Source organism: Notothenia coriiceps, unplaced genomic scaffold (genome assembly GCF_000735185.1).
Source record: "Notothenia coriiceps isolate Sejong01 unplaced genomic scaffold, NC01 NC01_scaffold00034543, whole genome shotgun sequence".
NCBI lineage: Eukaryota > Metazoa > Chordata > Actinopteri > Perciformes > Nototheniidae > Notothenia > Notothenia coriiceps.
In genome coordinates this window covers 13,831-27,710 of record NW_011367244.1, presented here as the reverse complement: position 1 = coordinate 27,710, position 13,880 = coordinate 13,831, and the positions used below count along the sequence as shown (strand labels likewise).

Sequence of the window (13,880 nt, the reverse complement as noted above, 5' to 3'; positions counted from 1 at the left end):
TGTTGGTTTATAGCCAATAGAAGCACCAGTGTTACACAATGTGTTCATAATGTAAACAAAGGAGTCCAATCAAGGCATTTACATGCACAAAAAGCTAAATCGACAAATACTTTAATTCCAAGATGTTGTACTGATAGTCATATTTACCTTTACACTTATCACCTGGAGTGGCACTTATTTTGGTTTTTAATCATGGCTGTGTTTACCAGAATTGCTACTTGATATTGTTAGTGTGAAATTTGAAAAATAAATTAGTTTGTAGACCGTTTCCAATTTTTGAAATATTTTATTCAAAATCCTGAAATGTTTACAAGTATTTGACATTATTTACAGCGTATATTATTTATTCTTTCAAGTTTTACAATTAAGTTTATAGTTTTGGCTTAAACATGAGGGAGGGAGTGTTGACTGAACACACTGTAATACTTTGAATATTTACAGCCAAAGACACAAAAATAAACATAACAAAAAAAGAAACCTAATTGACATTCAAGTTTACACCAAAGGCGACAATCAGCAAGTCTTCATGCATAAAGTTGTATATCTTATTTGTAAATGTCATTTGTTAAAAAGGAGCTTGCAAACTACACAGTTGAAGCAGGAGGTGTATAAACTGAAGTCTGTAGAACAAAAACAGGAGCAAGGTTTTAAAGTGCTGCTCGTCTTGGCATTACAGTGGAAGAAAACATTTCGCAGATATGTACAGCTGTGTGCGATGATGTGGACCTGATGCTGAGAGATTCTATTACCATGGCAACAACAGATACCCCTTTTTACTATCAATAAAGAGAGCTCATACTCTCTGAGTTTAACTCAGAGAAAATAGGATGATAAACACATAAACTCCCAAGAATGTGCCTTAAAATAACCACAGGGTTAACACTGCCTTAAGAAAGGGCTATGTACTTATTTACAATGTGAGGAATGCCAAAATAAATTATTTTAATAATTAAAAACAGATTATCTGATATAATTGACATGTACAAAAACCTCTTTTGAAGTTGCAGCTACAAACAGAGATCCGTAATGTCTCCTTTCACCTCTTTATTTTTTCTGAGCTTTTGCGCGCGCGCGTGCGTGCGTGCGTGTGTGTGTGTGGCTGCCATGAGCTGGTCGGAAATAGGCAGGATCAGAAAGGTTGTCCACGTGTAAATCCTGCTGTAATCCACCGGTAGCCAAGGGGACAACAGAATTACCGCGGTGACATCTTAAACTGAGTTGGTGCGGTCATGTGAGTCCTGGCCACACCATGTCATGTCTGACATCGAGCTCAGTGCTCTTATGTAACGGAGACATAGATCCACTTACAGACATAGTGATCTTTTTTCTTTCTTAAAGTTTAAAACATCATACTCAGTACTGCAATCTTTCGGTTATGGAGCACACGTAACAAATGAAAAACTTTTTTTTTAAAGTTTTCAATATGAAATACTAATAAAAAACAATCCGCCAACATCTCAACGTGCAATATCAAAATAGTACAGAAGCTTAGTTTGACGATTGTAAAAAAAGTCCTGAAACAGCATTTCTCTTTTTTCTTCACAAATCATTGAGCAGATATTGGATGTCAGTACTCGAGGAACGTGTATAAATCATCAACAATAATCTCTCAGTGTGGCTTTATTTGTATCCTGTGCCCTTAAGCCACTCTTTCACCTCCTGTACAGTCTGTGTTGCTCACAAAAAAGAAACCAAGCTAGTGCGGGTGAGCCAATGGCCACAAGAAACCTTTGGACCTGTTCTGATGGAATGCAATGCTATTATGTGTTCTGGATCCTTCAGAGCACCTATAGTCATGACCACACAAAGCCTTGCGCACTTTGGAGCTTTCAAAGTAGTCTAGTTGAAGCCTCAGAGCGAAGAAAAGAGGGTGTAGGTGGAGAAGGCAGAAAGATCGGACAGGAATGGCAAAAATATATAGGAAAAGCAAAATAACATATCCTGCTCTGCCTCTTGCCCAAGGCTCAGCTTGCAAGCGAGGAGAAAAATCATTCCTCCATCTTCGATCCATGACAAAACAACATTTTCCCACTCAAATATGTGGCATGGGCATGAAACTGAAAATGTCAGGATGATGATGCTATCTCTCTGTGTTGGGGTCCAGTGATAATCGTTAATGGCAGGGTTCAAAGGGGAGCTTGGCGAGCCCTCCGTGAAGCTCCACTGATTCCTCGGACCAGGACATCACATCACCAACAAGGTGCCCTGCGCAGGTCGCCTGGGTGTGAATCTCATTAGACATCAAAACTCTGGACCAGAACTGGAGATCAGACATCCCTCCCATGAAGGATTGAGTGACGTCAAAGCGGCCTCCCATCGTGTCCTGTGAGGAGAAGCAAGGAGCAGGTCAAGATTGAAAATGTTGGATCGACTGAATCCTGAGTAAAAATTGTTTGGCTAATTTGTCTAATGAGCTACAAGGTCTTTCTTTACACACTACGGAAGTAATACATATCAACCTGAAAATACTTGCCTGCAAATATTGGATCCAAACTAATGATTCAAGTAGCAATGTGAATTTCTAGCCACTGCAACATTAGTTTGAAATAAAAGGCTGCAATAGATTTGTGAAGAAATAAATGATGGATTCGACATAATTCGCTATCTTATTGAGTATATTATTAACCGAAATGTTAGTGTATTTGAGTTCTCTTTGGTAAAGAGTTAGCCATAGTAAATATCTAGGGATGTTTTTGTTAAAGGTATAGGAATGGATATTGTGGAGCTGGCATGAGCTGCCTTTGTCAAGGTTGAAACCAAGATTAACATTTTTAGTTTTTGCCTGACAACACACAGTGTGTTTCATAAAGTCATCAAATGATAACACTATCCTACAATACTATAATTAATGTTTTGTTAAAACCACATCCGCAATGTGCAACGTGATTGGCCGATGCCTTCATTCGTAATGCAAAAGATAAAGAAAAATAGACCTTTTTCCAGAAGAAGAAAGTTGCTTTTTGGGTTAGAAGAATACTAATGCAGTATTCTAACGTTTTTCAAGAAAGTATTCATATTGAAGTGCAAATTATTGACTCAAAATCCCCCGCCCTCTGTGTGTATAGGCAATACAAGGTAATGCAAAGAAAAGGTAAAAAAAAAAAAGATTCAGCTGTGTTTGTACATACTGGATCTCTTCTAGAAAAGCATACCGTATGTCTTACCTGCTCCTGGCCCAGGATGAAGGTCCCTCCTGATTTGATGGGTTGCCAGCCTGATAGGTTTTGCCCCGAGCCTTTCTTCACCCCGTCCTGGTAGGCCTCCCAGACACCATCACGTGTCGTCCACGTTACGCATAAATGATGCCATTTCCCATCCGTCATGCTTATGGGCAACGTCACTGCCTAAAAACACAGGTAAACAGAGACAAACATGCCATTAATGGTGAGGGCAGGGAGCGTTCCTCTTCTTCCATCTGTATGAGTCTTTTGGTAAACATCACTAAATCATTGTGAAAACTAATTTCCATGACAAACCTTTATTGGATGAGCCCCATAAAAAAACTCTTCATCTTCGCTGTTCATCCTCATTAACTATTACAATCAATTGCAGACAGAGATGAATCTGCATATTGTGTCATTTATCTGATTGGGAAGCAAACATGACAGTGTATCCCTCCTTGTAATGTCACTCCTACAGAAAATTAGGCCAATCAATTACAGTAATCAGATTAATTGCTTTGCTGATTTGTTTGTTTAGCTCACAGCAAACAGAACTAGGGCAAGGAAGAAAAAAAAAGCTGTCCTCCGATATCAGCTTATCCGTGAATAAAAGATAAAAAGCCCAATAGAATAATTTCATAATTTAGTTGACTTTAGTTTGTAGGTTTGTAAAAAGTCAGGTAAGCGGGTCGAATGTTATTTTTTTCTAAAATCATATTAATTGGAAATTGAGTATTTTTTGCCTCTCAAGCATCAGATGGATTCAATATTGGGGAAAACATTCATTATAAAATTTGTTTCAACATTTTAAATTCTGTGTAATTTGTTTTATGAACAGTCTGAACCTCACCATCCCTTAAAATAAGGGAAATTGAATAATCAAAAAACAGAATTCACCATAAAACCTATGGCTGATTCACACTGCATGTTGAATGTACAAATAAAACTAAAATATTTGCGCATTTTTCTTTAATGCAAGAAATCTACACTTTGTTACACCATTACAACCCATGTCATGTTATAATTCTTTCATGTACTGTAGGCTTCTTTTAGCAAAAGATTCATACAGGGCCTAATTGTGATTTCAGTGAGAATGTCACAAAATGATTTAAAAAGAAAAGCCAAATTCTGAAAAAAAAGGAAGTGACAACATTTAGAAAAAAAGGCAAATTCTGAGAAAAAGGCAACTACTAAGAAAAAAGGCATATTTTGAAGAAAGAAAAGTCAAATTCTAAGAAAAATGTAAAATTTGAGATGCATTGTGGGACATGTAAATCGGTCTGTAACCGTATAATAAACATATTATATTCTTTGCAAGCTCTTGTGGGGCCACAGAAAATGAAGTCACAGGCCGGATTTGGCCCCGGGCCTTGAGTTTGACACGCCTGCCCTACACTAAACCACATGCACTTCGCTCCAATATTCAGCCAATCGGCCTGCTACTCCCTCACTGCGAGGTGGACCCAGGTATCCCTCAACTAAAATACGCCTGATTGCTATCCTGGCTCCAAAATGGGGGCACAAGCTCCCCACTGACATCAGGAGCACAGAAAGTCTACATATCCTCCATCGCAAACTGAAACCTCATCTGTTTCACGATTACCTCAGGCATTAAACCGAACCATGCAACAAAGCCCATTTGAAACAAATGCCCCAGCAAATATGAGTGCATTTTCTGAACTCTTGTTCTGAGTTTTTATCTTTGTTGTTTATTGCACTTTGTTGCTTTGGAATGTAATGTTAGAAGTTACAAAGAGTTTCTAAGTGTAGGGTTCTCAAAATGTTCTGTCCTTCCAACTGTTCAGGATTTATATGTTGTTGCTTTTACCTTGTCGTTGATTAGCAACTCCATTGGGTTGGTGCCCCATTTTATGAGCACAAGCTCGTTGGCTTGTCCAGGCACAGCGTAGGAGAAGGGAGTGCCGAGGCCAGGCCCTTCTCCTGCCTTCAGCCACAGGCAGATGGTCATGGCGAAGACTTCATTGACCACCGCCCGCTTCATCCTAGCATACATGTAGTTTGTCTTCATGGGAAAGTCGAGCATGAAAGCGCTGGGGCTCTTTAGCTTTTTGCTATTTCCTGGTGAGACAGAAGGTGCAACATTTAGATCCAGTTAGGACTACATGTACCTTTCTCCTACCAGCGCTTGGTTTCATTTGAACCTCTGTTTCATGAAGTAATCGCTACAGGCAGATTTCCATAGCAGTTTCGTTACACAGTTCTCATTGAATATACAGTATACTTGTCTTACTATTTATATTTATCAAGCAATGACTAAAACAGAGCCTAAACTGTACAGTGTGTGTGTGCGTGCGTGTACCAAGATCAGTGTTGCCATGGTGTAGTTTGTTGAGCACTGCCTCCAGCTTGCTGTGGCCTGGGCCCTGCGGTGTTGTCTCTTTGCTGCTGGAGGGCAGCTGCGGAGGGTTATGATCAGTATCATAATGGTCGTCGTGATGGTTGTTGTCGTGGTGGTTATCATGGAGATCCTCATGGTGATCATCGTGGTGGTAACCAGGTCCGTGGTGATACTCATGATGGTCATCGTGGTAACCAGGCGCGTGGTGGTCATCGTGGTAACCAGGCCCGCGATGATAGTCATAGTGATCATCGTGGTAATCATCGTGGTAATCATCGTGGTAACCAGGTCCGTGGTGATCATTGTGGTGATCATTATATTGGTCATTATGGTGGTCACCATGGTGGGTGCTGCGATGGGAGCCATAGTTCCCAGGCTGCCGAGTGTTCGATCGCCTGTTGTAGTGGTTGTTATGGCGATAATGGGGACCAGTGCGAGGACTGTTCCTGTGGCTACCATGTTGGTTGTAAGGATGGCTGCCGTGGTGGCCGTCAGAGTGACCGGTACCATGACGGTCATCATGGTCATCATGGTGGTTATCACGGGGACCAGTCCCACGGTTCTCATTGTGGTGTACGTCACGAGGACCAGTCCCACGGTGGTCATTGTGGTGGTCGTCACGGTGACCAGTACCATGGTGTTCATCGTGGTGATCATTACGGTGACCAGGACCTTGGTTGTCATCGTGGTGGTTGTCATTGTGACCAGTTCCATGGTGACCAGTGACACCATGATGGTCATCATGGTGGTCTTCGGTGTGGCTGCTGCCGTGATTGTCGTCGTGGTGGTCATCATGGCGATCGTCATGGTGATCCCTGTAGTAGCTGTGCAGCTGCTCTTCCAGGGCGGTGATCTTCCGCTGGAGGAGTTCTCTCAGGGAGCTGGAGTAGGAGCTGGAGGAGTTCCTGGCCTGCAGAAGTACAAACAAATAAGTCAGAATATCTGACTCTGTGCATACAGTGGATGTAAAAAGGCCCCAAATCTGATGTATTTCGAATCAGACAGTTAAAAAAACGTTTGTTGAGCCTTTTCGGCACTATTTTAACCTTTTTTCATCCACAAATTCTACTTTCTTACTCAGCTGTAAACTCCCCAGAACTGGGGGATTTATTTAATGCAAAATACAATTTCTACCACAGGAATATACAGCAGTGATGTCTTTTAACTTTGTTTGTTTGATGTCCTATGTCACTCACGTCAATAGTTGTATCATGATGCAAAGACATGCTGGACGCAGGTGAAGATCTCCACTATGGCTCTAATTGTAGTCAGATTGTCCCAGTTAGGATTCCTTCTTTTGTTATTCGTTTATAGTAGGGGCTAAATTATCCACAGAGGTCTTCTGATATCAGAAACATTTTGACCGCGTTGTTATAAAACTAAAGTAAAGCAGTTTCACATTAAACGTCAGTGTTTTTTAAATATTGCAAGAGAGTGATAAGGAAAGCTTCCACCATAGATCAAATCCTCCCCTCAGACCACTGTCACATACAGTACACAACATCTTGGTCTGAACACAAACATTGTACATTTGACAAAGTTATTCTTGGAATTTGAACTCATATTGTTGAATTTAAAGCCACAATGTAGATATCCTACAAGTGACAAGACAACTGAGCAAACATGATATGCTGATGAAAATGTTGGATAAAAAAGAAAGGTAGAGGACGATGAGCTGTAATTGTTTTGTTTACCACTATTTTCCAAGGTGAAGGATAAACTCTCATGCTTCAATAATTAGCATATTTGACAAGCTCTCAGTTTGAAGGAAATAAAGAAGAAAATATGTTTGCAATAAATTGAGTTAATTGCATTTGAAAGTAGAAATATGGAATAACTTGCAGGAAAATAGTTTGTCCCTCCCTCTTCTCCTCTGCTCATCCTTGTCTTCATCAACAACGAATCCGGCTTTGTTCCCTGCCAGCGCACGCAATGATTAAAAGCCTCGTCGGGCAGGATGAAACTAATTGAAGGGGTGGTTGGCTAGTGCCCTTCGGCGCATAGCCAGAGGCTAGAGGTGTAGACATCCTGTTGGAGGGGGGAGTGACGAAAGCTAAATCTTGGCTCAGCTTCTGTTTTGTCTCACACCTTCTCAGGAAGATTGAAGGGGATTTCTGGCAACACTTTCCATGAGACCACTTGCACTGATAACATGGATTTCACAGGTCAGCGGTCAGTAGGGGTTTAGTCTCGCTGTATGCCACCAGAATCATTAAATGTTGTAAACTAAGCAAGATAGAACCACATGCATCCCTTGTTATAGGTGCTGAAACTCAAATTATTGAGAATGAATTGGTATCATGGATTGGTCTTCATGTGTGTTTCAGAGGTTTTCCCCCAACTTCTCAATCTTACTAAAAATGTTAGATTTTTCCCAAACTACAGATTATCCACTTAAAGTGAAACTAACAATTTAAAAAATATATCACCAAAAATGTAATGCATTGTACTCTAACAGTATCCAATGGGTTACCATGCCTTGATGAAACACTTCCTCTTTACAGTATTTTGGCAGCAGCAGGCACAAACAGCTTATTCAGCAACTGAGACTTTGACCCTTAATGACGCAAGATTTTACCCCAATTAAGTCAAACGTTTGATAGGCTTCCCTGCAGACTTCTCAGCCTCTCCTGGCTTACAAATTACCAAGCATCTCAAACATGTTTGTATAGCGCAGGTGGAGTAAGTCCTCCTTCCGGAGTTTACCCTTTTCACCTGAAGCATCACGGCTTTAATTACAGCCATATGAATACATTTGGATAGGAAAGATCGCTGTGCCTTGCTAGCCCTTCAGCATTTTTGCATAGTTAAGGGAAAAAACTATTTGACTAATTAAATATATATATTTAACAACTTCTGTAGGAAGCAACTTGAGAAAGAGCAGAACCGTGGAGCACCAACCTAAGGTTCATCAAAAATACATAAATAAATAAGAATAAACTTGACCTTGCTGCAAACCTATGCCTATGTAGTTGATTAACTTTTTAACTTATTCAACTCTTTGTTGCCCACTACATAAGGGGTCCAAAGTAGTTTTTTTGGTAAATATGTTAAGATAAATTATATTGGCGACATGTCTATAATGCTAAAGTTTGTTTTGTTTGCAGATGACACCCATTTATTTACTTCTGGTTGACATTGTAAACAGAATTGAAAACTTTAAAACTCTACACAAGAGGCAACCTTAGGTTTATATATATATATATAAACCTGACTATCCAAAAGGTAGCTAACTAATTTCAATTTTTATTGCATGCATTTTAGATCTTTGCACTCACCTGCAAACTTTCAAGTCTTTCCTTCAATGTCTGCAGTGTCTTGCCCGTCTGTTCAGGGGAGAAGGAGCTGTGTTTTCCATACGACGTACCCTTCCTGCTGTGGGGGTCTGATCTGTGCGGGTCTGATCTGCCATGGGGGTAGTGGTGATCACTAGGGTGATACGTCCCATGGTGTGATGATGAAGGCGTGTGGTGGGTGCTGTGAGGCCCATGGTGATCATCATGGTGGTTGTCATGAGTATCGTGATGGTTGTCGTGACGGTTTTCATGGTGATCTGTGTCATGGTGACCACCAAAGCTCTCGCACAAGGTGAGCTTGGCGGTCAGCTCCCTGATGGTCTCTCGCTGGTCCAGGATGGTCTCCTTTTGCCTCACTAAGCTCTCACGCAGGTGCAAGATGGTGGCTTTGGCCTCGTCGGACATCATGCCTCGCCGGCTGCTGCCATTGTGACCATTAGTGTTGCCGTTATTGCTTGGCCCATGGGGAACACTGGGTGGGGAGTAACAGCTGGGGTCTGCTTCTGGGGGAATTGGGGTGCAGACAAATTTGGGGCTAATCCCATAGTCATACTCTATACCAGGCAAACTTCCTGTTGCTGCTACTGCACATGACAGAAAGTAGTAGGCAATTAGAAGACGTCGAGGGAAGAAGGGGAGGATACACCCCAGAGAAGGTCCAAGCCATTTCTGGTGTCTTGGAGACAGAGGCCTGAGGCTCAGAGGACTCACGTCTCTGGCCATTTTCGGCCTGAGTCCAATTTATTCCTTGAAAAAAGACAATCCTCCCCCGCCTTAGCTGTGTTTTGAAGAACACCATGAATGGAGGTCATTAACGTTGGATTGAAAGATGGTTGGGCAATTCATGTCAACCCTAAAATCACTGATGAAATCTCCTCCCAGGCTTACTCCTCAAATGTATTTTAGAAGTCAAGCAAACAAACTCAAATGGTAGTATTCTGAAACCGCACAAAGGGTGATGCCAAACCCATAAGCTGCTTGCCTACAACAATGCAGTATTACCCAAGATTTGTTGGCTCTATGGTAAGTTTATAAGCCGTGAAAGCTGGACCGATGTATCTTGATAGGTCCTGCTGTTTGGAACGAGGTGTTGGGCGCCAGCCAGGTGATCCCTTTTGAAACTTCTGTGTCCGACAGCCAAGAGTAACCCCTTTAACTTTGGCTTCTAACCGCCCATCAAATCCTAGGGTGCTCTTACCTGTGGGACAGAAAATCGATTAAACTCAGATAAGAAAAACTATGATGTAATATATCATAAATGGCTCAGTCAAACTTTGGTTGGTTAAAATGTTGGAGTATATTGCCGATTGTTTTGAACCATCTATAATTGAAATTGCCGCCAATAAGAACATACAAAAACAACAACTAGAGATAACATTAGATAAACTAGTCAAGATGTGGCTGTCTTTCATTTGATGATTGAAACTTGAGGTAGACAATGAAAATTGATTAAAGGGAATTTGGGTCATGACGAATTATAGATAGATACAAATATAAATCAGATAGAAAACAGGTAAGTGCGTAAGTGAGAGCTTTTTCAACTCCAATTTTGAAATCACTCCTTCACTCCGTCAGCATTTCCTTCCTGAACTGACCTGGCAGTGACGATATCAGGCAGGTAGACCACATTAAGGGGAGGGTCAGTAGTGGGTCGGGCAATAAACAGGCTACAGTGTAATGAGATTATGGCCGATTAATCGTGCTTAGCAGTTCACGTAATAAAAGTTTACTTCATTTAAAACATTGGTGAGTGGGCAGTCACATCAGGGCCCTATGAATCAGCGCCAGAGCCTGGGGTCAGCATGTTTATTGGTTATTTTTAGACATTACAGTAAGGGAGAGTGTAAAATGGGAAGGACAAACTCAGACGGATGATAACGCATGATAACAAACCAAGAACCAAAACTAAATATCCAGAAGTTGTACATAGTTGTTTAACCACTGTATGAGTTCAAGACACTTCCTATGAATATGTCATATTTACCTAACAATAACAGAATATTGTTCGGTTCAACTTTTCCCACTTGCAAGTCCCCATCTGGCAAGTATTATTTCTCATCTGCTCCACATATACAGTCAAAAACCCCTAAATAATCACACCATTCTGCCTAATTTCGGAAGTTTTCTTGACAATATCAGTATAAGCTATTATAAATGTGTCAGTGGAAAGTCAATTTCATTGTAAGTGGTCAAGGAAATCATGTATTCTATCATGATTGTCAATTCACATTTTTAAGGGGGAACATTATATTTTACTATTATTTTAGTCTTTATTTGACAGAAGACAGTGTAGAAATGGGAAAGCAAGAGAGAGGGCCATGACCTGGATAAAGATGACCACAGGCCGAATTCAAACCAGGGATGCTGAGGTTATTAGGCATGCGCAATAACCACCATTTTTGAAAATGTAAGAAACGACAGCTATTGAAGACACCAATACTATCTATTACAAGTGAGCACAACCAATGTTATTAAATGTTTCCAGCTTAAAAGTAACTAAACATCCCATCTATTTTAAAGCATATGGCAAGTTTTGCATGTAGGGTCAGCCAGAGAACAAGATGCAAAGCCAATAAGAAGAACACGCATGTACTGTACCATTCACTCTAAGGTCATAATCTACACATCCTAACACCAAGTGCATTGCTTCTCAAATTCGGAGAAAAAAACTTTGCTGGGAATTATCTGCAGCCAGCAACCATAAAGACTGGAAACAATGGGAAACAGCTAGCCTGACTTTGTGAAAAGGTGAAAAATCGACCCACAGGGCCCCCTTATATTGACAAAGCACATGTTTGTTTAATCTGTACGGAAAGAAAGTGTCAAATTAAATATTGAGATTTTATGCTGTGCTAAAATATGTCATGGGAAGTTGCCAGTCTTGGAGTGTCTGCTTATTTCCCCTGACAATCTTACCAAGACAACATGACTTAAATCTCACATGCTGAAGAAATTACCTATGTTTTCTTATTTAATAAATAGACCAACTGATTGCTCTTCATTTGGGATTTAAATAATTTAAGGAACGTGGTTGTTATGTTGCATACATATAAGATAATCACGACTAAAATCGCAGAATCAAACCAACATTGATTGACCTTTCTTATCCACCCTAAATATAACAAGTTGGTTCAATGAGTACAGTTGAATAAGGTGTTCAATGCAACGCATGCGCAACAGACGAAAGCCTTAATCTGACAGTGAACCCTGCTGTCTGGTACTTAAGGACAACATTAGTGGACCATATGGTTTGTGTTTATTCAATACAAAACATATATGGGTCACGATAGTAGGACGCTATATAAATAATGTTAATAGCTTTTTCTCCTGGGCAGTGAGAACAATAGCCTATCCGACCTTTTTGGTTGTTTCAAACTCTTTTGGTGTCTATATTTATTTAATGTCAGTTTCTAATATTATCTTGATATCTGTTTTAAATGTTGACCAAAAGTAAAAGGGACTAAGCAGTGGGATGTTGACCTAAGCAGAGGCAGAGCTGACCACAGGAATACATTGAGCCTTACCCCCTCCTCTCAAGGATGACGGACTAAAAGGATTGGTTGGATTTAGTGCTATTTAACGAAGGATTGAATGCAGGGTCTTTGTTCGGCTAGAGCAACATGCCCCCGACTCAAAAAGTCATTGTTGTCACACGTGTCACTGCAGAAGAAGAACATGTGCGTGACATGCAGCAGCATCTGATCATTATGAAGCAACCAACAAAAACAACAACACATTCTTGTTTTTTAAACATTGAATAATGTTCGGATTGCATGAATATTCAGCTTTTTAAATGATTACTATAATCATAATTAGTTAGCTTTCGATATCATCTGTTTATACTACATAAAGAGATATCCACATAATTATACATTTCATTTTATATCCTGTTTATCTTATTACATCTTATTTGATATTTTTCCTATTCCTGCAACTTACTTGTTCCATTAAGTATCTTGTAATATTTGATTGCACTATGCTATTTCTTGTTGTATGTTGCAATGTTTGAGGAGCCAAAACTAAGATATTTTGCATGCACCTTTGATTCCTTAATACATTTAAGGTAAAATAATAATAATTTCCAACTCCTGCTTATCCAAGTTAACATAGTGTCCGGACATGGTTCAGTTTTCAAAGCCAATCCCAGCCCCATCACATGGATCAATTATCCAGGATGACTGGATGTACGTCCAACAGCGCGGCCTCCTCCTCCCCCTCCTCCTGTTCTTACCCTGACCTCACCTTTTCCCTCTCGCATCACATCACATGAGTCAATCTTCCCTCCCCCTGTCAGGTGACCCGGCTTGATGGTGAGTCATGTCAGTCTCAACGTGACACTAAAACTATCGGCCCCTCGAGGACACTGTGTCAGAAGACAGTAGATGGACATTAATCTCACCTAGACAATTAAGGAGCACAATGTGTTAACAAAAACGTTTTTTTCAGGGAACAATAAACAAAAAGGAGAATACATTAGATTAATGTTGTAGAACTTGTTGAATATATTTGTTAATCTTTTCACAATTTCGGATCAATTTAGTGGCTTACGTTTAATTTTTTATTCCTTTTAGCCGATTTTAGAAAGTTCATAGACGTGGATTTATGTGATCAAATGTATGAAAACATCAATTATAATTGATTATAATTGACCAGAAAACAGTTTTCTTTTGGAAAAGGTCATACATATTTTTAAAATAAGCTTCTTTAAAAAGAAAAACCAAAGAAAAGGTTCTGAGTTAACCTTTAGCACAACTTAATTTTAAAGGTTCCGTGACATGGCGATTTCTACTGATCATAATTCCATTGTTGAGGTCAACTAGAATAGATTTACATTGTTACAATGTTCCAAACTCACATTGGTTTCTCATACAGCATCTCTGTATGTGTATTCACTCTCTGTCCTAAACGGCTTGTTGGAGCTCCTGCTCCTGCCCCCCCCCTCCCTATGAGCCCACTGTGCTCTGATTGGTCAGCTCGCCCACTCTGTTCTGATGAGTCCACCACCGTTACAGCGGAACATCAGTGATTATGTGTTACAATGGTGTTAGCAACCAGAAAATGACA

At 40.2% G+C, this 13,880-nt stretch overlaps 1 protein-coding gene across 2 annotated transcripts; it reads right to left on the bottom strand.

Moving 5' to 3' along the window:
• Window positions 1-266: 266 nt before the first annotated feature.
• Window positions 267-10,002, bottom strand: LOC104962267 (neuronal pentraxin-1-like). Of its 2 annotated transcripts, none has more exons than XM_010790690.1 (5): window positions 8,799-10,002; window positions 5,482-6,430; window positions 4,990-5,240; window positions 3,153-3,344; window positions 267-2,323 (listed from the first exon to the last, which is right to left on the bottom strand). In XM_010790690.1, the coding sequence occupies exons 1-5, from the start codon at window positions 9,537-9,539 to the stop codon at window positions 2,114-2,116; spliced, it is 2,343 nt and encodes a 780-aa protein (XP_010788992.1). In that variant the 5' UTR covers window positions 9,540-10,002; the 3' UTR covers window positions 267-2,113. The 2 variants fall into 2 exon arrangements, with proteins under 2 accessions (XP_010788992.1, XP_010788993.1); XM_010790691.1 differs by having other exon boundaries at window positions 3,165-3,344.
• Between the last annotated feature and the right edge of the window lie 3,878 nt (window positions 10,003-13,880).